This window comes from Triturus cristatus, chromosome 11, assembly GCF_964204655.1.
Source record: "Triturus cristatus chromosome 11, aTriCri1.1, whole genome shotgun sequence".
Taxonomy (NCBI): domain Eukaryota; kingdom Metazoa; phylum Chordata; class Amphibia; order Caudata; family Salamandridae; genus Triturus; species Triturus cristatus.
In genome coordinates this window covers 857,740,644-857,765,189 of record NC_140594.1, presented here as the reverse complement: position 1 = coordinate 857,765,189, position 24,546 = coordinate 857,740,644, and the positions used below count along the sequence as shown (strand labels likewise).

General features: G+C 41.3%; 1 protein-coding gene across 4 annotated transcripts in view; it reads left to right on the top strand.

The window, feature by feature from the left end:
* The window catches only part of INPP5D (inositol polyphosphate-5-phosphatase D), a 660,212-nt gene that overhangs the window by 286,833 nt on the left and 348,833 nt on the right, over window positions 1-24,546 (top strand). For all 4 annotated transcript variants that reach the window (XM_085634688.1, XM_085634689.1, XM_085634687.1 and 1 more), the window contains exons 8-12: window positions 11,491-11,562; window positions 16,482-16,605; window positions 17,606-17,712; window positions 18,425-18,527; window positions 22,514-22,710. In XM_085634688.1, coding sequence (XP_085490814.1) covers window positions 11,491-11,562; window positions 16,482-16,605; window positions 17,606-17,712; window positions 18,425-18,527; window positions 22,514-22,710 — 603 coding nt within the window. The remainder of the gene's footprint in view (window positions 1-11,490; window positions 11,563-16,481; window positions 16,606-17,605; window positions 17,713-18,424; window positions 18,528-22,513; window positions 22,711-24,546) is intronic.

Here is a 24,546-nt window from a genome sequence, read left to right as displayed (position 1 = left end):
TAGAGGCCAATCAAGCCAACACATCAAGAAAAGTATCTCTTATCAGATAGAAAAATCACAATCTTGTTGTTCTCATCATCTTTCTTCTAGATTACTCCAAGAACTTGATGTCATCATGGTAATTGCTTTGTCTATATTCTAATTCTATGTCTGCTATCTTTCTCTTCAATCCCTTTTCACCTGGGCACATTTGTAACCTTTATCACAAACAGTTTTATTCCACATAGTGCAATTATGATTAAAGGTCTCAAAATGTGTCTGACAATTCCACTTCCTAAGTTTTCAAACCATCTGCCTAGAGGGGGAAATACATTCCCTATTGCTTCCCAAGCACCTGTTGCTTCCAGCCCTTTCAAAACTCTCTTCAAGTCAGTAATGTTCTTAATATATCTCAAGGGCCACATGCATCATTATTTCAAATGGCGATTACCTAATTGCGATTCTATGTAAATCGCAATCTGGTAATCGCTATTTGAATTTATGAATCTCCATGAGTTTCATTTAGCGTCAAGCAGCCAAATATGGCAATTCAGGTGAGAAATACCTTCCACAAGGTACTCTAGCTCTTTTTCATCTGCTTTCTGCTAGCTCTTCCTCATCGTCACTTAGACCAGATCCTTCAGTATCTTCTGGGATAGTGTTAGGTACACGCACTTCAGACAACCTCTGTCCTCTTCTCACCTGTAATCTTGGTGACTGGTCTCCAGGCACTACTTATGTTACGGCTGCACGAGGCCCTTCGCCAGGGTCTGGATCTGGTGCAGTCAACACTACAGGATGATACCCTTCAATACTGACTTTAACTGTTGACTCTCTCAGACCCCCCCTCAGCTCGAGCAAGTGCTGTCCCAGCTCCTTGCTGGCCCCCAACAGCTTGTATAATCTGCTCCCTTGTCGCACTGTAACAACTGGCACTTCAGGGGCAGGTGCTGTTATATCATCAAGGGGACAAGGGACTCTGCAAGTATGGGTAACATGCACCTAATTGGGGAGACCTCTGCACTTCACAGCTGTTGTAGTGACCAAGGTGACTTGGTAAGAACCTCGTCACCGAGGTTCCAAGCATGACTTGCACATGTGGTTCTTCACCATAACCCAGTTGCCAGAACTGAGGTCATGGCACTGCTCCTGTTAAGGCAGGTCCCTAGCCTTTCCAACCTGATGATACACAGAATGCACCACATCAGCCAGTCCTTTGCAGTAATCAAGAATCATGTCATCTGTAATGTTCACAAACACATTCGCAGGCACAGCTGGTAGTCTCATGGCTCTGCCCATGATTATCTCATGTGGAGACAATCCTATTTGGAGTCCTGTGTAGGCTCATCAGCACAAGAGGCAAGGCATCAGGCCACTTCAAAGATGTCAAGGCACACACTTTAGCCAACCTGAATTTCGAAGTCCCATTGACTTGTTCCACAATACTGCTAGCCTCTGGTTGATAAATGCAATGTAGCCTCTGTTTAACTTGGTAATGGGGCACACAACATCTTCATGACCTCATTATTAAAATGAGTCCCTCGGTCTGACTCCAGAGAAGTTGGGAACCTGAAACATGGTATTAACTCACTCAACAACAACATAGCCACTGTGAGACTATCACTTCTAGTTAGGTAAGCTTCATCCCAACATGAAAAGATGCACACAATCACCAGGACATATCTCAGCCCATTACAAACAGGCATCTCGATAAAGTCCAGTTGAATCCTGTTGACGGGACCACCTGATCTCCCTATGTGACTCGTTGTTACTGCTGTTCTCCTGCCTACATTCAAATGCTGACACACAACCCATCTGTGACCCAACTCTTCACCCATCTGTCCGAACCTGGGGTTAAACCAAGTTTGCCTGAAGAAGCGCACCATGGTATCTCTACTGACATGTGCAGGTCCATGATGATGTCTCGCCATTGGGGGCAACAAACTGTCTGGCAACACAGATCTTCTGTCTCCTGCAACCTAAATGTAGTCTTCATTTCTTCTGACACAACCTGCTCTAACCCAGCCTTGTTCTGCTTCTGACACTTACTCCTGTAGCTTCCTAACTTCCTCCTATGTATCAGCTGTGGTTGGCAACCGATTGTAATTGTCCTCACCTGTTCCTTCATTTTTGTACTCTTCATTGAAAGTACAAGCATTTAAGGCACAATATCTGGCAAGTTCATTGCCCTACCTATTACCCACAGTTACATAATCAGCTTCATTGCTGTGTGCAGAGCACTTCATTACCGCAATTTGGGCAGGTAGCTGAAGTGCCTTTAACAAATTGTGCACACTCTTCCCGTTGCAAATTGGTGACCAAAGAAATCATGAATCCACGTTGTGACCACAACTGTCCGAAGTTGTGAACAACACCAAAGCCATACTGACTATCAGTGAAAATGGTTATTCTCAGCTGGTCTGAAACACATCATGCTCAGTAAGAGCAATCAATTTGGCCACTTGTGCAGAAAATACTTCTTAAAGCCAGGACGCTTTGACCACACCTGAGACAGTACAGACTGCATAGGCAGTTCTCAGACTTCCTGTATGGTCTCATAAAAAGGCGCCATCAACAAACATCACATAATCTGATTAAAACAGTGGCACATCTTGTATGTCAAGGTTCAGCTTGGTGCATATTTCAGTAACATCAAGACATCAGCTTCACCTTCAATGACATGATTTCCAGTTACAGGTAAAAGGGTGGCAGGATTAAGGGTAGTACATCACTTCAGTGTTATATTTTTCGCCACAAGTATGACTTGTTTATACTTAGTCAGGCAGCTGTTGGGGAGGTACTGCATCCTGGTGTGAGTTCACACAACTTCTACAGAATGGGGAAGTTAAACAGTCAGAGGATGACCTGTAACAATGCTCTCACACTGGTTGCTGCTGGCTCCTGTCGAAGCCACGGTTTTGAGACAGTCTGGCAAAGCAGCAGCTACTTGGTCAAGTGTAGCTGAAAAGTTAGCAACGGGTCTGTGAGCATTCCCGTGCATCTGAGTTAGCACTGAGAGAGCGCAGTCCTCCCTCTCACTGCAAAACAAGGTAAAACATTTATTGTAATCGGGCATTCCCAGTGCTGGAGCACGACACAGACGTTGTCTCAGCTCTAGGAAGGCATGCATGCAGATTTCACCCATGGTACCATATCTGACACATCTCTGTGAGTCAGCCTCTGTAAAGGCTTGGCCTCAAGGGAAAAATTGGTAATCCACTGTTGACAGTAGCCAACCATTCCCAAGAACATCCAGACTTATTTCTGGGTTGTTGGTGGATTCATTTTCAGAATCACTGAGATTCTTTCTTGTGACACCTTCCTAGCTCCTTTCTCAATCTGATGTCTTAGGTATAAGACCTCTTCCTCAAGGTATTTCAACTTGGTCGGGGAAGCTTTATGTCCATTCTCAGCTAAGTGGTTCAACAGATCAATGGTATCTCATCTGCAAGCTTCCTGTGTATTTTTTTTTAAAAACCTTATTTATATTTTCCACAAAACAAAAATTCCATTGTTGGTACACATACATGCATGGTAACTAATACAGTATACAACATTTACTGTCCCGAGCAATAGAGGGAGCCCTTGTCATAGTGTCATACACAGCAGTCACACATACTTTAGTATGATCACCTCCCTTCACCCCGTGGTGACCCCGGCTGGAGAGACCTGGTCTGTCTGTGAGCTTGCCGATGTTTGTGCCAGTAGGTGAGACGTAAACGTTTTCCATATGTTGAGCGGTATAGACATGGGGGGTTCCAATTGGGCATGTAGGTCACTGTTGGTATTACAGTAAGACATGCTGAACATCCAGCCCGTCAATGTCGCGAGTGTTTACTCCCCCAATGTAGTGCTACTTCTCCCATGGCTAGCAACAACACTAGTGCGCACAAGCCCTGAGCAGACTTGGGGAGGTCTTTAACGTATCCCAGCAGTGCCATTAGGGAAGTGGGGGATGGGTATGTCTACCATGTATGACAATTCATTAAACACCTGTGTCCAGATTTGGGCCACCTTGCCGCAGGTCCACGTCATGTGTGCAAAATCTGCCATCGGAGTGCTGCATTGAGGGCAAATGTGTGGGCGTGAAGGGTCCATGCAGGGTACCCTAGCTAGAGTAACATAAGCCTGTCATAAGAATTTAAAGTGTAATACTTTAGGATTGTGGTTGAAAGCCTCCTATGTATTTGACGCCACCACTAGGTCATCAATGTACTGGACCAGGACTGAAAGATAGGGCACTACCAGGCACTCCAAATTCTCTATTGGGAATCTGGTTAAAGATGGACAGACTCTCCACATACCCTTTTGGGACTTGGCACCATGCCAAAACACGGCTGCCAAACTGAAATGCAAGGAGGAACTGACTATCCTCATGCAACAGTATGGAAAAGAAAGCTTGGCACATACCAATGACAGTGAACCACTCGCCCTTACATGGAATCTGAAATAACATCATAGCTGTATTCGGTACCCCAGGACAAATAACAGACAACCATAGTGCTTATTCTTTCCGAATCCTGCACTATGCGATAGTTGCTATTGGGTTTCTACAAACCCATATGGGTGAGTTACATGGACTCCCCATAATCTCCTTTGAATGCCTTGTTGAATCATTGAGTCAATCACAGGAGTAATCCCAGCAATGGTTTCATGGGTCAGTTTACAATGCAGGATTCCCGGATATTCAGCATTGGGTTTCCCTGTTATGCTGACAGGTTCAACACCTTTAATGAGACCTATGTCCTTTCCTGAAAAGTCCCAGACTTCAGGTAGCACAATGTCTCTCAATTCTGGGGACAGATCATCTTTTGTCAACATGGGTACAGTCTAACATCTGAGCTCTGGTTTGCGAGTCTGAAACGTGATGCCATTCAGGGTGCAGTAAAGAGAACAATTCCGCTTGCAAAAAAGATCACGTTGGAGCAGGTTTACAGGACTCAAATTGCACACGACAAATTGGTGATTCTCTTCAAAAGACCCTATTTCAACAGCTACTGCTTTAGTGACAGGTCTAGTCAATTGTTTATTTGCAACTCCTACAGCTTTGATTCTTTTTTCAGAGAGGGGTAGGTTGGAAACCTCTGTTATTCTAAAAGTAGAGCAGGTAACACCAGTATCTTTCAAGAATGAAACAGGGTGGCAATTCCCCTCACCTTGCACGAATGGACAACTCTGGTCTACCTCTAATGTTATGCCAAGCACACAATCCTCCTCCCACTCAGGCACTAACATTGCGACCGGTCTGAATTGTTATCCTCATCTGCTTGTATCACGGGGTACTTCTAAGATGTGCCATGATTCACAAAAGCTTTGGTGTTTACATTGGGGACCTGATTTGGAACAAATCTAGGAGCATTTGCATTCAAATGTGGCAAAGGGGCTTGTGGAGCTTGCGTTACCTAAACTTGGGGCACGCTGAAATGTTGTCCTCTCTGCCTCTGTACTTGCTGTGTCTGAACCATTGTATTACCTTGTGATTGCACAAATCCACCATTCTGAACCTGATTCCCATTCACCATATTACCAGCATTGACACAACATTGCTGCTTCTAGTGCCCAATTTTGCCACAAATGTGGCAAGGATTAGTTTTCTTCAAAGTAGGCATATCAATCCCTGTACTTGGATCAATAGGGACATGACCACCGCTACCTTGTGGTTAGAATTCATTTCCACCTTGCATCACAGGAACTCCCTGTTGATACACTCCCTGCATTGGACCAGCATTCCCAACAAATGGGAAACAGCAATTACAACAACAGCTGAACCACATGTTGCCTTTGCAACGCGGTCGGAACAACAAACTTGTCTTAATCACAAATTACTTTACCACGCATGTCGGTGCAAAGACATCCCTTAGGTAAAGCGGTGTTGGACTTTAAAGTCCAACACTTTCCCTACTGTTGCCTGGACTGGAGTTGGAATAGTAAATTATGCTGTTCCAAAGTCCAGTGCTTTCCCTATGGCAAGCCCTTGTAAAGACTTGCATTAAAAAGGAATGTATATTAAAGACGTATTCGATGTTCCAACTGCATTGTTAAGGAACACGTGGTTTAGGCATGCGTGGTTGTGTCATACAACCCCAGCAAACTGCTGATTCTGACCTATTTGTGCAGCCTTTATCTGTACCACCAAAACCTTCTCCATCAGTTTCTTGTGTTTCTGCTCCAATTCATCACTGCTATATTTCATCTACCTCAGGATCTCATCAATGGACTTATTCTGCCAACAAATCAGATGCTGTTGAATCATCATACTATTCTCAGATTTCAATCTATGCACAAACTTGAACACAAAATGCCCCATATCTTTGGCTTCAATAATCTCTGTACCATTGTACTGTTTAAGTGCTTGCAGCAGTTTCGCATAATAACAATGTATTGTTACTTTGGACTCTTGGGTCATCCTGTCAATCTTGAGCCAATCTATTTCCTTAGGGGATACCTTCAATTTTAAAAATACAATCGCCTGATGATACTTTTTCATCACCACTAGTAATGGACCCTTTGTTATGGGATGTCTCATCGACCTCTTTGGCCACTCCCCAGTTATTTTGCATTCAACATACAAGTCACCTGGAACCACAATTTCAAACAAGGTATTCAAATCTATCCACATAACCTTTGAGATCTTCACAAACCGGTCAACTTGTCAGTTTCGTTCCACTGGGTTTTCTCTGAATTTCAGAAAATCATTTGTGAATGATGGAAGATCACTTCTGCTCCAAGGTACATGGACACTTCCCTTATCTGTAATTTCATTCTTGATGGTCTCATTTAAGTGAGTTCACAGTCAATAAAGCTTAAACTGTAACTCCTCTGCAAGGCTTTGGATCTCTGTCAGTCAATTTCATATGTGTGGGCCAATCCCAGATAACTTTTATTGAGCCTGTCCAGCACATCTAGTAATATCTTCACACATGAAGAAAAGCTAATCATCCTGATAGGCATTTAATTGGGATATGTCAAGATTTCCAAATATCATTTCATCCTATTCTAGTTTCAGTTTGGCCACGTTAATGTATTTTCCCTCTCTGAGGCTTGAATATTCCTTCGATTTGGTCCAGGATTACCACTAACAGTTGGGGTGTCTATAACTTTGAACCAATCATTGAGTTCTCGGGCAGTAAGACCAGGTTGTTCTACCACCGTATTAAAAATCATCTCTCTGCTAAAAGAACCATGATTCTCAATAGGTGCTGAGTTCAAAAGAGACATATCAGAACTTAGCGAACCCTTAGGTATTGCTGTCCTGGGGGTACTGTTATTAACACTTGTAGACACATTTGTTTTGGTCATGGAAAAAGGTGGCGACCTTTGGGAAAACCTTGCATCAGGGAAAAACCCTGTCTGACTTAATGATGGATCTGCACTCACAGCACATAGAGTATTTACTTGTGTCGAATCCAATGGAATTTAAGGAAATGGTCTTGTTGTCAAGCCCATAGAATTACTACTTGAGTTATCCATTCTGGTAGGAACGGCCAAAGTATGTGTAGTATTTCCTGCTAATCCAGGTATATATAAAGGAACTATAAGACCAATTATAACAGGAACGGTCAATGCATCTGGGGCATTTAGAGCAGATGATTGTGGAGGGGCTGTAATCCCTGAACTCTCTCCAGGTGAATTAGAATTTACATCTACTGGTGCCCTAGGCACATCAAAATTCTCACTGGTATGTGCATTACTCATTCCTCTAGCTTGGATCACATTGTATGATAGTGGACGGGTTAACAATAATTTGTTTATAGATTTCTCAAATGAATCTGTATCACTATCCTCAGCTGCATTCTCCCCCTCATCTGTCTCCTTCTTTTTTTCCTTTTCTTATCCTTTCGTTTACCTTTCCCTTCTTCCTCATTAGTTAATGTAGGGTGCAGTCTAGCTCACTCTATCATGTTAGTTCTCTATGTTTTTTGATCTGCATCCCATCCAGCATCCACACAAGTGTGTATGGATTTTTTGACCCTGCCTTGAAATCTTGTTCTGTGTCTAAAGTGGGCTGTATGTCCCAATGCATTAAGTGTTTCCTATTGCGTAGGTCTGGGAGGCAGTTTCATGTCATACAACGTCCTCCTCAAATGTTAAATGATTCTCAAATTAAATGGCCCATTACATGGAAATGTCAAAGGACCAGCTTTCTCAGTAATCTTATGCCATCGTCTAAGGCAAAAACACATATGAAGACCCACAATTATTGCCATATAATGACCTGTCGTTTCTTCTGGTGGTGCCTCGTCTCCCTTTCTAACAGGTACAGTCGCCTCTCCCCTCATTAGACTTCGTAGTGCTTTAAAGAATTACATTTTCAATCAAAAATATATAAAATCCAGAAATGACTTACTGTTTAAACGAGGAAATGATTTTTCACCCACAATTCTTTGTTCTGCCATCACAACTCACCCGGATTGATAGAGTTCCTCCCTGTACACTGAGATTCACAGTACCAACCACGCCTCACAATCACACAAAGATAAAGTCCCTGTCTCAATAGTGCTGTCTATGTCGTCATACAACTAGCACCACAACACAACAACTACACCCAGTGTCCTCTACACTAATAATTCATTTATCATCCTGGGATCTTAGACCACGTCAGACCTAATAACCAATTCAACTTCTCTGCATGAAGTGCCACATTCACAAAACAACTTAAAACATCTCCAGATAACACCACATAAGCACTGCAAAACACTGCAAGCTAAGCTAAGCTAAGTAATTGCAACATGCAACCCTGTTAATACTCACACCTTCGCTACTACAACTTGATTCCGAACTGCTTGAACTCCATTAATCATTCACTCTGGAGGACTGTAATGAACCATGGGCTTTAGGGGTTTGGACTGGGTCTGGGTAATTTCTGAATGGAACACCCTAACTCCCTCACTTCAGTGACAAACCATCCGACGATCTCCCAGTTGATCCACCGATGGGCCAATTCTCTTACCACTTGTTGTCCGATAGACCTTTTTCGCCGACTGAGAGGTTAAGGGAGTTAGCATTTAATAACACATTCTCCTTCACATTGCAGCCCATTTGGCTCCACAAAAAGGACCAGGAATCAGTCACTATAGTTAAGAACGTTTATTACAAAGTAATAGTCAAATTAAGATTAATTAATCTCAATTCCAAGCTGTAAAGATACAGAATAACAACTGGATAAACCAACCTCTTTAAGAAGTTCAGATGTACCAGAATAAGGCAGACAAGAAGTTCAGCTACAGCAATACGGAAAATTATTAACAGAATCTGATGCTCAGAGAAGTCTTTCCGATTCTCTCTTCTGTACATGAGTATAGTCCAAAACCATCAAATTCAAAGACCAAACCAAGAGGATGGTTTGACCCTAAAATTATCCCAAATATCAGAGAAATTCAGGAAAATAAGAAAGTCGGAGGAAGTGCTGGAAGGTGTCAGAATTTCAGAAGCTCAGTCAAGAGTCTTCTTGGGATTGAAATATAAGTGTTAGCCTGAACCACACTTAGAATAGAGCCAAAGGAGAAGCATAGAGTTCTAAACCTCTCAAAATCCAAAGGAAAGTGGCCAACAACGATCTGTGAGAACACCAATTATTGCTACATAAATCTTCTGAGTACACCCCTTATTCACGCCATCAGGGGTTCCATTGTTCTTTCCATTCTCACGTTATGAGCTCAAACATTAACAAATTCTCCCAGGCCACTCCTGAGAACGACATCGTCTTTGGTCACCTGGGACTCCTTGCAACATTACTGAATAGAAACTGTCAGTTAAATCTCTGGCTCCCCGTGTTCTTTGTCAAACTCTTCTTCTCAGGCTATTTCTCTCTATCACTAGTACAGCGTTGTATCCATTCTCAACTAACAAACCATGTGAATATGCCTGCAAGGAAAAGACATACAAGCAGAAAATTGAAAACTATATTTTATGCAGAAAGAAATATGGGCCTAGTCATGGCAATTTAATGCATTAAATAAATGGTGCACATTCAACCACAACTGAATACATGTGTATAAATGTGACTAAGAATGACATTATAAATGCAACTTGAAACAGTGCATACATTGCATACGTTTTTCTTGTTTCTAAAGTAAATACACTTTAATAGTGAGGACGGTTTTCATTAGCTTTCTAAGAAGCATGTATCAGTTAATATGGTTAAGGCACCCAGTGTATATGTTTGAGTCTCCAATCCTACAGTTAATGCACTTCAATAGTGAGGTCAAGTGCAATAGTTTACATTATATCAGTAGGATGCAAAAAGGATGTGTGCTAAGTGTACGTATATACTGCTTATTTATAACATATAAGAATGGAGCCAAAAATACGCTGCTCCACATGAGTGAGTGACAGAGATGACTCATCTTGTTCAAATTGTAGTTTTACACAGAAATGTGGCCTAATTAACATGTCAATAAACAAGCTTCTACTCATCAGAGGACGTTTGTCTCAATTGTAATTATGTTAATTCAGTCTATGGGGCCGAATCTTATCTTGTTCGGAAGGGCTCCGAATCAGATTTGTAATTGCCTAAACCAATCTGGAGCCCTTGTTCCTGACCGTCTCGCTTCCCAGTTCCGAACGAGCAAGTACGATGCTTGGAAAGCATTAGCTCTGACCGAACCGGTTCCAGAAGGCATACGGAGAGATAGAGCCCTCCAGAGCCGAATCGTACAGCTCTATGGAGTAGGTTTTCCAAGTGAGCAGGTAAGATGAATGATTCAAATAGCCTTTATGAGTCTTTTGCCTGGATCGAAAAGGCATCTGGAATCGGTCTTTGGGGGCACTTAGCAGGTACTCCTAAACCCGGGGCCCTCCGAATCGTGCCCGTGGGGTACCCATGGTTCCCCCCTTTCAGACCATGCACAGTGTAGCAGGCACAATGGGGTGCCTGCCACAGGGTGCATGATGATCCCCAACCACCCCTTTTGTCAATGTGAGCCTGTGTACGCATACGGTACACAGTCTCCCATTGAAGTCAATAGGAGTCTGACCGAATCACAATCGGATGTATTCAAATGTATCGTACGTGTTCGGTCAGACTCCCCTGACACTTGTTGTACGGAAAGCATTCTGGACACGAGTCGTTCGGTTTGCTTTCCGAACGAGATCGGAATCGGCCCCTAAGTATGTAGAATCATGCACGAAATTGCATATTATACGTTGCTATTAATGCACAAAAATATAGGCCCACAAAACTTTTCTACATTCTGATACCAGACACACTTAAGGTAACTTCAGAAGAGACTTTTTAATGAAAGAAAATTGGTTGAAGATGGTATTTTGGGAGGGAGAAAGTGCAATAAGTTAGTTGATGCTCCTCTTGGTCAATGCTTCCACACTAGTGAGGTTTTGAATTTCGGTGTTTACAGTTGGAGAATATGCAGCTTATTTATAAGGCCATGTTGGCCCCTGAGATGCTTATCAGGTATTCGCGGCAGGTTTGGTGGATCCTTGTCTTCACTTACCTTCTTTTAAATCACAAATGTTTCTATCAATCTTCTTCCAAGCATTTGCTTTCTTCTGCAGATAAAGAAAATGTTGGTTGAAGGAACAGAAATTAAGACACGGCGATCCCTCATCCCTCCAATAACATTTGAGGTAAATACGCCTGTATGCTAGGTTGTGCAAGTGAATTTAATATGACCGAGGTAGTGGAGACATTTGTGCAGTGATATGGGAAAGGTAATTCGGTATGGGCTGCGCATTATAACGTGGTGGAGATAATGTATCTCTAGGCATCGGCCAATTCTTTTTTTCTGCACGACACAAGGTAGTGAAACAGCTGTGATTAAACAGATTTTGCTTCCGATTCCATGACAAAGGAAAACAAGCATTGGTAAAGCCAATAAGGCTGGCTTTGGCTAGCTGCAGAATCGTACATTGTTTTATTGTATATATCATGCAAATTCTGCACAGAGAAAAAGGGAAAAATAAAGCTTCAACATGGCTTTGCCAGCATTAAAAATGCTATTATTTGTGATGTAGGAAAAAATAAATTGCCACTTAGCCAAGCACTCTAATCGCAAACAGCTACAATGTTACTTAAATGCCTTGGAATTTTAACAAGCATTGGCAATGCCAATAGGTCCAGCTTTTGAATAAAAATGCCTTTTGTGTCATTGATGGGTTTAGGCACTCGATAAGACATCATACATGCACTATGTCAATCATCTTTGCATTTGTGCACCCATTCATCAATCCACTGACTCATTGTTGCATTCATCCTCTGACACAACCACAATAAAACACATACACATTCACATTCAGCAACATATGCAAGATAAATAAAAAAAATGCTAGAAGAAAAAAGAAAATATGCTGCCTAAACAAAGCAGACATTATCTTGCAATAACAATACAACACATAGCAGGTGTCCATCTTGCAGAGTGTGGTAAGTAGTCTAACACTGTTTTCAAGTTCCAGCATGGCCGGCACATTTAGAACCGTGTTGGCCATCTTGGGCAACTGCATTCCACAGAGATCTCCTGATTTAGGGGAAGTGGCCATGTGTGATGTGGTGCACTGCAAATGAAATAAGTAGCGAATATATATATATATATTTGTATATTAACGCTCCGTTACACCACAGCTTCCGCACTCGCAGGAGGGTGCCAGGTCCTGCAAGGGTGTACTCACACTTTTATTTTCGCTCCCAAAGAAATTACAAACGGCTCTCCAGGGAAAGGGTACACTTTTATTAGATTACTCATGCACTTTCTCACAAGAGGCACGTTTCAATAGAATGCCTCAATGTTGGCGGCAACGATTTTTTCGCTTTTTTTATATATATCCAGCTTAGTTACATCATATTTAGGACAGTGAAAAAGGACTTTGTCTTCAAAGTCAAACATCAGCGCCATTGTATCACATGCAAATTCATAAATGTTACAGCAGAATGAGAGAATATTTTCATTTCATATTCTATTTACTCACCTGAAAATCATGATTTAACTGCTAGTTTTCCTTCACATTGTATTTTCTTTAAATTCTCATTCACAAGAAGTTCCTTCCTTTATCGGCTATATTTTTTTGTCCGACATTAGCAAATAGCTGTGAGTTCTATCTGATTAACCTGATCATACCCTACGTGGGTAATCCCTCCAATAACTCATATATTTACGATCCCGCAGATACCAACCCCCTATCCTAAGGGAACTCTCTGCTTGATTTCAATATCTCGCCTTGTATGGGCATTTCATTTCTTTATTACATGATTCATGTTACCAATCCTTATATAGATTTTATAAGTGAACCCCCAGTTCCTCACTGCTGTTTAGACCCATAGGAGTTTTTGTTTGTAGATCTATTATATATCTAGATTTTAGCCTCCTCAGCTTCAGCTCTCTGTTACCTCCTCTTATCTCTTGGGGTACTTGATCTAAACAAAAAAAAAGTAGCAAATTTCTGTTGCTTTGATGGTAAGACTCAAAATGTCTAGCTACAGGATATATGAATTTGCATGTGATAAGATGGCGCTGATGTTGACTTTGATGACAAAGGCCTTAATATGACGTAACTAAGCTGGATATATATTTTAAAAAGTGGAAAAATAGCAGCCGCCAACATTGAGAAAGGCATTCTGCCGAAACGCATCTGTTGTGAGAAAGTGCACGAGTAATCTAATGAAAGGTTGCCCTTTCCTGTGAGTGCTGGTCCTAATTTCCTTTGGAGCGGAAAATATATATATATATATATATATATATATATATATATATATATATATATATATATATACACACACACACACACAAGATATTTTCACCGTTCCCAGTGAAAATGATGAGTAACTTCTGATTGAGATTCAGAGATTTGTGTTTATTCAGCAGACAAAACATATAAACAGGTATATATTATTAATGATTTGTTTATTACAAGATTGCGGCAGACATATAAGACTAGAGTCTAGCGAGAATTATTACAGCGCAAATCTTCTACACCTAGGGTTTATCAGAGGTATTAACCAACACCAAAATCTTTCCCTACAAAGGTAATCTGTGACATGTCGTGATAAAATACCTGTCTGTAGGATTTAGTACAGAGAAATAACAATCTACCCTTTTCACAGTCAATATGTCACGCCTACTGACTTTATCATAACTTTACATTATAAAGATTCAGGCCTAAAACTTTATTGTTGGCTTGTCACCATTACCAACTCAGGCCTACTGTGTTGGTCTTAAGCCTTCCCACAAGGCAACTATCAGGTGTAACCTAATAAACTAAAAGTATGTACAAAATACAGTTGTCAAAACAATATAAAATCCCTCCTAATAGAGCACAAGAAGGATTGTCATAGTGCAAATCCACTATCTCCAAGGTTTGTTCAGGTGGGCCACCAACACCAAAACACTTGCCTAATATGGTAAGCTGTCAGATTCCATGTAAGAAAATGCCTGCCTACAGGCTTCAGCACACTGTATTAACAATCCACCCTATAAGGTCTATTGCTCTGTGTACATGCTTTTCACAATAAGTATGTAAGGCCTACTCGCTTTGTTATAACTTTTCATTATAAACAAATCACTTCTAAGGAATCTGGCATAACGTTTCATGGTGAACAGATAAGGCTTCTAACCTGAACTATGGCTTGACGCTTCATACAACACAATGTACTGAAATGCAGCATCAGGCATTCTCATGCCTAAAATTCTTTGTGTGAAATCTGCATACTCACAGTCCTTCTGCACAAGCAAAAATCCTTGAGGATCAAAGTAGAATAGAGAAAAACCTTTAGCATTTGATGTGCTAGATAGGATATGTCAAATGTTTTTTTGGTTTAACAAGCATACAGGATTGACACACTCTATTGCTGTGGCTCCTCCACTGAGGCGAAAGGAGTGTTTCCCCACTGAGCAGATCGAAAAAGGTAAAAATAAATTTATAATAACTCATTGTTATTAACACTTTATTTTTCCCCTTGCTCAGATGGGTTGGGGCGGGGCTGCTCTGCTCATAGAGCAAGGCAGGGGAGGTGTGGTTTGCCCACTCCAAGTGCACATGAGACTTTGGCCGGCCGGCCCGGGCCGGCCAAACCGTCATGGGCACTTTGCATGTTCTCCATGCAAGCTGCATTACAGCCTGCATTGAGAACATGCCCAGCCTCCCATTCTCTGGCTGAGTGCAGAACCACGGTGCTCAGACCAATCACAGTGCTGCATTGCAGCGTTCTGATTGGCTATAGGGAGGCTGGGAGCCAGGTGCATCCTGCTTTCTGCCCTGGAAGCGGGTAAGAGGACCGAGAGAAGGAGGCGCGGCAACGGCGGGCGGCAGACAGGTAATTGTGTATTTAAATGTTTTCATTCTCTACTCCCCCACTACCTTCAAATACCAGCCACTACTGATTGCAGGGGTCTTCCAATTAGCACAACAACTTGGTGTACATAATATCTTCATGAAGAGGAAGATGGATATGTTATTTTCCTTGATTCTGTTGCATCTTGTGTGGCAGTGAGAGATTCCGCGGTCCCAAAATATATGTACAGGATAAAGGTAAATGGTTAAGCAATTGAGCACCGTAGTGTGTTTTTTTCTTATCAAATGCTTTTTAACCATTATTTTGTTGAAAGCAACACCCTTAAAGTGGAAGTGGCTTTCAAATGTCATTCTCAAGAGAAAATTGCTATACATTGTAACATATATTCGAATCGATATTCATAATTTCAACATAAGCACAAATATAGTACAAATATGTTTTTGTCTTCTAAAACTGATTGTTAGTGAACTTGTATTTAAAATGCAACCAAGGGCTTGTGAGGTCTTTGCCAGTGTTCGGTATGTTGAAGCCTCCCATATGCACAAGCACTAATGAATAGCCCTTAATGTGCAGTGTCTGGAAAGCAAACAAGTCAGGTTTGAGTTGCACTCCTATGATGCCCTGGTGGAGGATCACACAGTGGTGCTTATTTCCTTTGTTTCAGCTGCTATTTGTTCCCACAAAATGAAATGTTCCAAAGATGTGAGAGAACAGGACAAAGGCATGGACAGTGTGACTTCTACTTTAAAAAAAAATGAGAAGACTCGGGCTTCAGATGCTACACTGTCCAAGCGCAATCTAGTTTCACTTTGCATCAAGACTTCTTTTTCAGTCACTACTACAAACAGAATAGCTGTTGCCCCTGCTGGGTATTTCAAAAATTGAAAAATGCTTGAAACAAGCAATGTCTGACGTAGGTTAACCCAAATCATACCATTTTTGCATTTGTGTGTATTGATGACATGAGCTTAGGAGACAGCCAATGCTTGTCAGTAGACAGCATTAAAAATATGTATCTTAGTAATGTACTATAGATGAGGTGGAGCAGGCACCTCTCTGTGCTGTAATACAAGGGTAGTGCAGCCATGTCTCTGTGCTTTAATATAAAAACATGGTTCTCTGATACAGCCGAAGTGGTGCAGATATTGCCAGAGATGTTGAAGAGGTGCTGCAGACACATCTCAGTATTATAGTGCATCGGTATAATGCAACCACATGCCTGTCACTACAGGCAATAAAAGTAGGTGTTTCCTTCTTCCTGTAGGTGAAGCCAGATTCTTTGGGGATTTCAACAAAAATCATCCTCAAGGTGGATGTAGAAATTGGGAAACTTTTTATTAAGAAGTCCAAGGATGGCCCTGATGATAAATCGTATGACAACAAAAAGAGTAAGTAGCCATGCTAGCTTATTTACGTGGACATGGCTGTAAGTGAGGCACATCATATCACCAGGACTGCACATCTGCCATAGTCATAAAATCTTGTCACTACAAATGCTGTGTCTGATGCTGGTTGTATTAGCGCTTCCACATGTTTCTTTGTTATGTTGTCTTTGACTCCTTTATTTTGCTTTATCTATTTCATTGCTATGCCCATATCCCTTGTTATGCTGTATCTATTGCAGTGAAAAGTCTATGGGGTTGAGTAACAAAACCATTTATAAATACGTTAAGACATACTTCAGGAGTGCTATTTCATGTATTCATAAATGCCTTTGTGAATTGACTTCGAATGTTCAACTCCCTTTTAGTAAAAGTGCAGCGGGCACAGTCCATTCTAGTTGTAGTCATTGTATATGCATACTCCCTCACATTTTGGAGGTTGAAGGGCCAATTAACAAAGGCATTAATACTCTAGGAGCATTACTTCACATATTAATAAATACATGTGTGCATTGGTCCCATTTTCCTTATTTTACTGTCAGAGTATTAAGTGTCCATCTTGTGTTATGCTGTATGCCTTGCAATGTGAGGTCCATAGCTCTTATTTTGATGCATATATTGCAGTGTTTAGCCCATACCCCTTGTTATGCCAGATCTGGTGCAGTGTTAAATTCCAGTTACTTGCTGAGCTGCTGTTTATCTTTCAGTGTTATGTCCAGATCCCTTGTTATGTCAGCCCTGTTGCAATGTTACGACCAAATCCATTGTTCCACGGTGTCTGCTTTTATTACAACCCTGTGGCATTAGTGAGGTGTTCTTCTGTAGTGACTGCTGGGTGTTTTTTTAATGACGCATGTGTCTGTCTCTTTTGTGCTAGCAATGAAAACGCCTGTATACTGGGTGCCAGTGCACGATTGGATCAGTGGAGTTCACAGTGAGAGGATGTAGACCTCACAGTTGTGAGGGAGATTTAGTGCTTCATAAGCTAATATTTGTCTCTGTTTAGTCCGACAGCTTATCAAGTCCCAAAAGTTCCCTAATAAGTTGGTGATTGTGCTTGAGACGGAGAAGGAAAAAACCCAGCGGAAGGAGTATGTGTTCTCAGACACTAAGGTGTGTTTCATTGAATATCATTTTTGGGAAGTGAGTTACACCGTTGTAATATTTGTGTGGCCCCATTGACACCTTGTCACGAGATGTGAGGGGGTCCCACTATGTGTGCTGGGATATCACAGGTCAAAGTCAGAGCCAGAATCCGCTACCAAGATGGGAATGATAAGTGAAAACAGGTCTATCCTAGGTCGTGGGTCATCAAAGGTGTGTGGGATTAAGATCCCAGTGGACAGATATGGAAGCCTAGGGTGTCTTTAAGAAGCACTATGATTGTGTGAAATGTGTTGGGGAAAAGCATAGTAGGAGGTATGAGGCAACTAATAAGGGATAAAAAGGAGAAAGCAGTGGCACATTTTCAACCAAGATGATAGAATGTGGTCAGTGTCCATATGAGAGCAAACAAGTCAAAGATGCTCTGTTTCAAGAGTTGAGGGTGGGCAGGGATGACATCTCTCCCTTATGCACCATTTTCAAAGTGGTTGGATTAGAGGTGGTACATTTTACAGAGCATGGGGAATAGAGATGAGTATGTGTATGGGGAATATTCTGTGGTAAAAAGCTAGTGGAGGGTAGGACAGTATCCAAAGGTCAGGTGGGCTGTCTGTTTGAGAGAACAACCAAACACAGATGTATGAAGAAGAGCTAATCTCTTTAGTTACATACAATACTGAAGCAATCATTGCTCACATGCTGTCCATATTTTCGCCCACAGAAGAGGGAGGGCTTTTGCCAGCTTCTACAGCAGATGAAAAACAAGCATTCGGGCCAGCCAGAGCCAGACATGCTCACAATCTTCATCGGGACGTGGAATATGGGTATGAACGACTTCCTCATACAGCATACCTTGTGCTCAGTGCTCAACAATCCAATCACAGCTTCGAAAAGGCAACAGACTTGTAGAAACTATTCTGTAGGCCCACACTATAATGATATATAGCTACATCACTGATGGGAATTATGCAGACATAACAACAGTATTACCTGAAAATACCAGATACTATTTTGGTCCCTGTAGTAATAACACAGCTTAAAAGACACCAGGGACTTTGTAACGTTCAATCATATATACAACTCTGACTTGGAGAAAACAAACTTTTGGGACTAGTGAGTGACCAGGCATACCACATTCTTGGGAAGCTCCATTCATACAATAAATCTGACTTTTTGAAGCTTGATTCTTGAGATTCTCTGGTCTTATCACTTACATCACCCAGACCCGCCAAACACTTGAGTCCCTCCATTTATAGCACGATTTGTTTTCCCTTCTGCACAATCAGAAAAGTTTTGATGAATAAACCCACAAAAATATAGAAAGTGCAATACTTTCTACTAGGCTTCCCTTTAAGTGCTGCGGTATGCCCAGATTTGTGTCACATGCTCGCAACGCCACTGGTTTCAAGCTAGCCTGGCTAAAGAGGGGTGATGTCCCAAAACCGGTCCCAAGATGCTTGTTTTATGGTCCACGGAAGACCTGGCCTGGCAGTTCGGGCTGGACTGTTCCCTTGGGAAACAGGGTCAAGGCTGATTTTCATTTGGCTGGGTCCAAACTGGAATGGCGTGGTGAGCAAAATAACAATGGATTAAACCGAGATCTGTGACTGGGGGTGAATGTTTGACAATGTTCAACATTCCGTCCATTTTCTGTTTGTCTTTTTTGTTTTTTTATTATTTTTTATTGAGAGTTCCATTCACAGTTGTACATGTACAAAATAAAGTGCCTACAGTGTTCAAATTCAATTTTGGTTGACACATTTATACAAACATGGTCCATCCTTAAATCACATCAATATGGATAATGCCATTTGAAAGTACATAAAAGCAAGTCTAATAAAAAAAGCCACATGTTGCACAATTTCCCTTTAACATTTCATCTTATCTAATTCTCTGACTAGTTTCCTATGGGCTGCCAACGTTTCTCAAATTTTATAAGTGCTCCTGACCACAGGGCGTAGCGTCTCTCCAGTTCTTTATTTTTGTGACGTTTAGCCTGCCTGGCATGGAAAGTGGGTACAGTGTTAACTCGCTGATTATGGAGAATTAATGATCTTGCCACAGGACCTGATATAAATAAACATTGCTCTTGTGTTTTATTTGTCGTTATGTTTGGTGAACACCCCAGAATTGCAATATACTTGTCGATAGTTAATGCTTGACCTATAATCGTTCTAAGGAATTTCCCAATCTCGTCCCATAGTTGCTTGATCTTTAGGCAATCCCAAACAATATGAGTCTAGGTACCTCCTCCCTCTTCGGAGCAAAGGAAATACCTATCCTCAACCTGGGGGTATATATTATGGAGAAATTATGGAGTCCTGTATATTAACCATTTTGTGTAGAATTGCATTCTCCTAAAATTGGTGCCTCTTATTATTGTGGCATTGAATTTGTTAATTCTATTCCAGACCACTCTAGGGATATGGAGGTCTTTTTTCTCCTGCCATTTGTCTCAGGCTTTTTCATAGACAGTAGAGGTCTCATTTTCATTAAAAAAATTCACCCAGCTGCTTATTGATCGCTTATTTGATGTTTCTAGTAGCGCCTCACTTAGTTGTGATCTTGCTCTTAGCTCTGTTGAGTCAATATTTTCTAAAAAGTACTTGATTTGGATAAACGACCGCTTAAGCATATCTATAGAGTGGAGCAGCCCGGTCTATATCTCTCGCCATTTTTTCCAGGAATCTGAGTTGAGAAAGCCTCCCACATGTCTGTACCCGTTTTCCTCCCACTTCTTTACTACGCCAGTTTGCAACAGCCTGTCTTCTCCGGCACATAAATCGGTCAAACATGTAGAGCCATTTATCCAAGGAATTCTATAATACTTTGACAGTTGGGCCTTTTGTTTTAGAAATGACTGGAGAACCTTGTAACGTAATTACATAGGGTTCTTCACTATCCTCATAGGATCTGAGATTTTGTATTCATTCATTATTTTAATCATACAAAAATTGTCCATATCTGGCGAATTAAAATGGTTATGGATTCTGTGCTTATTGTGTGCAAACTTTGTGTAGTAATATTCCCTCAGGTTTGGGAGAGCTAACCCTCCCTCCTCGTTTAGGTAGCTTAAAGTGGCTAGTGCTAATCTTGGTACCTTGTTGGCCCATAGGAGCGATGAGAATAGACCATCTAGTTCTTTAAAAAAAGGACGTTCGTAGTGCACATGGGATTGCTGAAAATGAAAAATTAAATAGTGGTAAAATTGTCATTTGTAAAAGTGCCACTCGACCAATTATTGAAATTGGAAGTTGATTCCATTTCGCTAATAAATGCTTAACTTTTTGCACTAAACGGACATAATTTAATGTATATAGTTCATCCACACTTTCCAACACATAGATCCCTAAATACCTCTTGGGCCTGGAGTTACATAATAACTGATAACTTGGTTGCAGTGTCTCACCTGAGCAATTACAACATTTCTACCTTGACATTATTTATTTTATAGCCACCCAGTGCTTTGAATCCTGAAAACATCCCCAATATTTCCTTTTGGATGTTCTCCCCAGGTTTAAAAAATAAATAAAACAATATAGTCAGCGTAGCGTTTTATATTAGTCATGACTTGAATAGGTGCAGTTTGTAGTGCTTTTTGCCTGATCGCAATTGCCGGGGGCTCTATGAATAAGGCAAAGAGAAATGGAGATAGGGGACACCCCTGCCTTGTACCCCTACTTATTCTACAACTGCCTACATTTCTAGAATTGATTATTATTCGTGCCATCGAATCCTTACACAGACTTTTCACTATATGTATAAAACTTTCCGAAAACCCAAATCTAGCAAGAATTTAAAAAACACACTCCCAGGACACCAAATCAAAAGCTTTCGCAGCATCTAAAAACCACACCTGCGCCTCTGTATTATTCTTAATAAAATAGTCCAAAGCTTCTATAAAACAAATTGCATTCGAGGAGAGTTGTCTACCAGCTACAAAACCACATTGATCCCGTGGATTATTGATCCCACAATTTTATTGAGCCTATTGGTGAGGAGCATTGTGAAAATGTTATAATCAGCGTTGAGAAGGCTTATTGGCCTATAGGAGTTGATGTTGTCCCTGTTTTTGTCCTTCTTCAAAATGCCATTATCTCTTTGTGTTGCAATATAGCATAAGAACAGCCTGTCTTCCATTTCCGGTGTGCTGTTTTTCTGTTTTAAATTAACATTAGTGTATGGTCTACTATGGTCTACTGTGGTCTTCAAACCACCACAATATCATCCCGCACTTCATCCAACCAATATTAAAATCTTTATGCTTTTCTTATATACAAATTTCAATACTAGTAATAAGAAGGACGTTCAAGATATATCCTCACATCTGTAGAGGAATATACATTGATGACGTCACTACACAAGCAGTGTGCACATGATACTGGAATGTGTGCCGAAGAGAAGGCAGTAACGATTTAAGTATGGTCACGTTTATTTTTTAGAAAGAATGTGTTATCAGAAACCATAGTGTGACAATAGGATGTCTGTCTCACAACCTTAACTCTGTCTTCTCTGTGACTTGTGGAGACACGTGCTAAAGCATACAAGAAATAAGATTTATTCTTACACTGATATGAAGTTAATAATGTTTCTGAAGAAATGGGTAATGGACACTCTCACATAAGTAAGAAATATAATTTGATTGAAATAAAGGTAGTTTTTAATTTGTTTTAATTATTATTATGGATGTATGCATTTCAGATGGATGGTTATATTTTCATTTAATTATGAGTGAGGAGATGTGTGCCATCATGTGTTCTCCACTGTGACAGTTTCACTGCTTTGGGGGTATTGTTTACTTCCACTTTAGGTGATGCCCAGCCCCCTAAGAAGGTCACCTCTTGGTTCCTCTCTAAGGGTCAAGGAAAGACACGAGATGACAGTGCTGACTACATCGAGCATGATATCTATGTGATTGGTACTCAAGAGGACACCCTTGGTGAGAAGGAGTGGGTAGACATCCTGCTGCGCACGCTGCGCGAAATAAGCACTACAGACTTTAAGCTGGTAAGTGGGCACAGGTGATTCTCCAAGGACCTGCTGCTGTCTTCTCAGCTTTTAACCTGTCCTCTAGGGGTACCTGATTAGCTGTAGTTCAGCCTTGTGCCCCACCCCGGCTTTAGCACTGTGCTTTGAGATGATGTTCTCATCCATTCTGTCCTCTGTGTCTGCTCTCTGCCAGGGGCCATTGATGGGTGGACTCTCTGGGTCCTTCTGCCTCACTGACCTTCAAGATGTTGGCACTAATGCAAATAATGACTACTTACCTTTTGAGCTTATTGACTCTGACAGTGCAGCCCTAGTGTTACTACACAAACCAAGGAATAAAGGTGTTACCCAGTCTGATGGTTCAGCCACACTGCCCTCCTGACACTCTTGCTCTGGTGATGGGCACTGAACACTAGCACCACCTGCCCCAATGCCAAGGTGCAGGAGGGTGCTGGTGTAGGCATCTGTAAACCTGGGTTTAATTCTGATCATAGTATTGCTCTAGTGCCAGTCTTCAGTACCACTTGCCACACATTCCAGGGGACATTGACTCTGTAAGTGTTGGGTAGATATACATTGGTGAATAACTCACCTATTGGACAAAAATATATGCAAATCTGAACTGATCCCTTGGTCTGGTGTAAACAGTTAAGCCTTATGTGGTCTCTGTGGCACCAGTGCACCTTCTTTGCTCTAGTTGTAGTGCTACACCCAATTGATGAGTTAGTATGATGGTAAAATTCTGGTTCTGTTTTAGAGAGGATTATCTGGATTTGCCAGTATTGTGTATGTCACTAAGCTGTGCGGTGGATTCTAGAGGGTCAAGGTGACTTCAGACACATCCATTTTGCTGGACATTGTGTCTGATCTGTGCGGGTGCTCTTCAGATGGGCGCAGGGGACAGCGCCATCCAAGCCAGGCAGTGAATGGGTCATATAAACATGCACTCAAAGTTTGATTGCTGCAATATGTTTATGACCTGCCTTGTTATAATTTAATTTGCTGGTGTTTACATGATATGTTTATATCTGTAGTTTATGTATGGTGTCTGTGGTGATGAGTCTCATTTGTCATGAAGACCCATACTTTCCTTTTAGTGCCAGTAAATGGCAACTCTGGCTCCATTCCCTTTTGAGTTTTAACCTCATGCTCGCCCCTGGCATCACTATGTGATGTCTTTTCTGGTGTGGGTATTTCTGCCGTGATATTACTTCTATGTTAGCAGTGCCAGCTTACAGCACCCATCTAGCGGCACAAATTCCAATCAGTTTCTCTGGCTTCAGGATTCTATAAATTTTAACTATACTTCTACTTCTCTTGTGTGACTTGCTCACTTAACAACCAAGTGGCTACACCTCAGGTCTAGGCCTGTGTCCTTTAATGCTTTTTGTGGTGTCTTCCTAGGTTTAAATATCCTCAAAAGCTGTGATGTCAGTATACAACATCCCACGGTCTGATTTGCCACTGGCCCTTTGAGGCTTAGGGGCATATGTATCAAAAACCGTATTTGCGATTCTGAAATAGCGATTTTTTGAGAATCGCTATTTGACAAATTGCAAAACGGGATCTATTTAAAAATTCGCACATATTTTGCGAATTCTTAATATTCCTTAATTGTGATTAGCAAATTGCGAAATCGCAATTAAGGAATACCTTCCCATTCATTCCTATGGGCCAGGAGGCCCATAGGAATGAATGGGAAGTAATTCTCAAATTGCGAATTGCAATTTGCTAATCGCAAATTGCGAATAATTTCAAAGGTGCAAGGGTGTCATGATGACACCCTGATGCACCCCTGAAATGAACATGTGTGCGCATATGGCGCACATACATGCCCTAAGGGCATGTATGTGC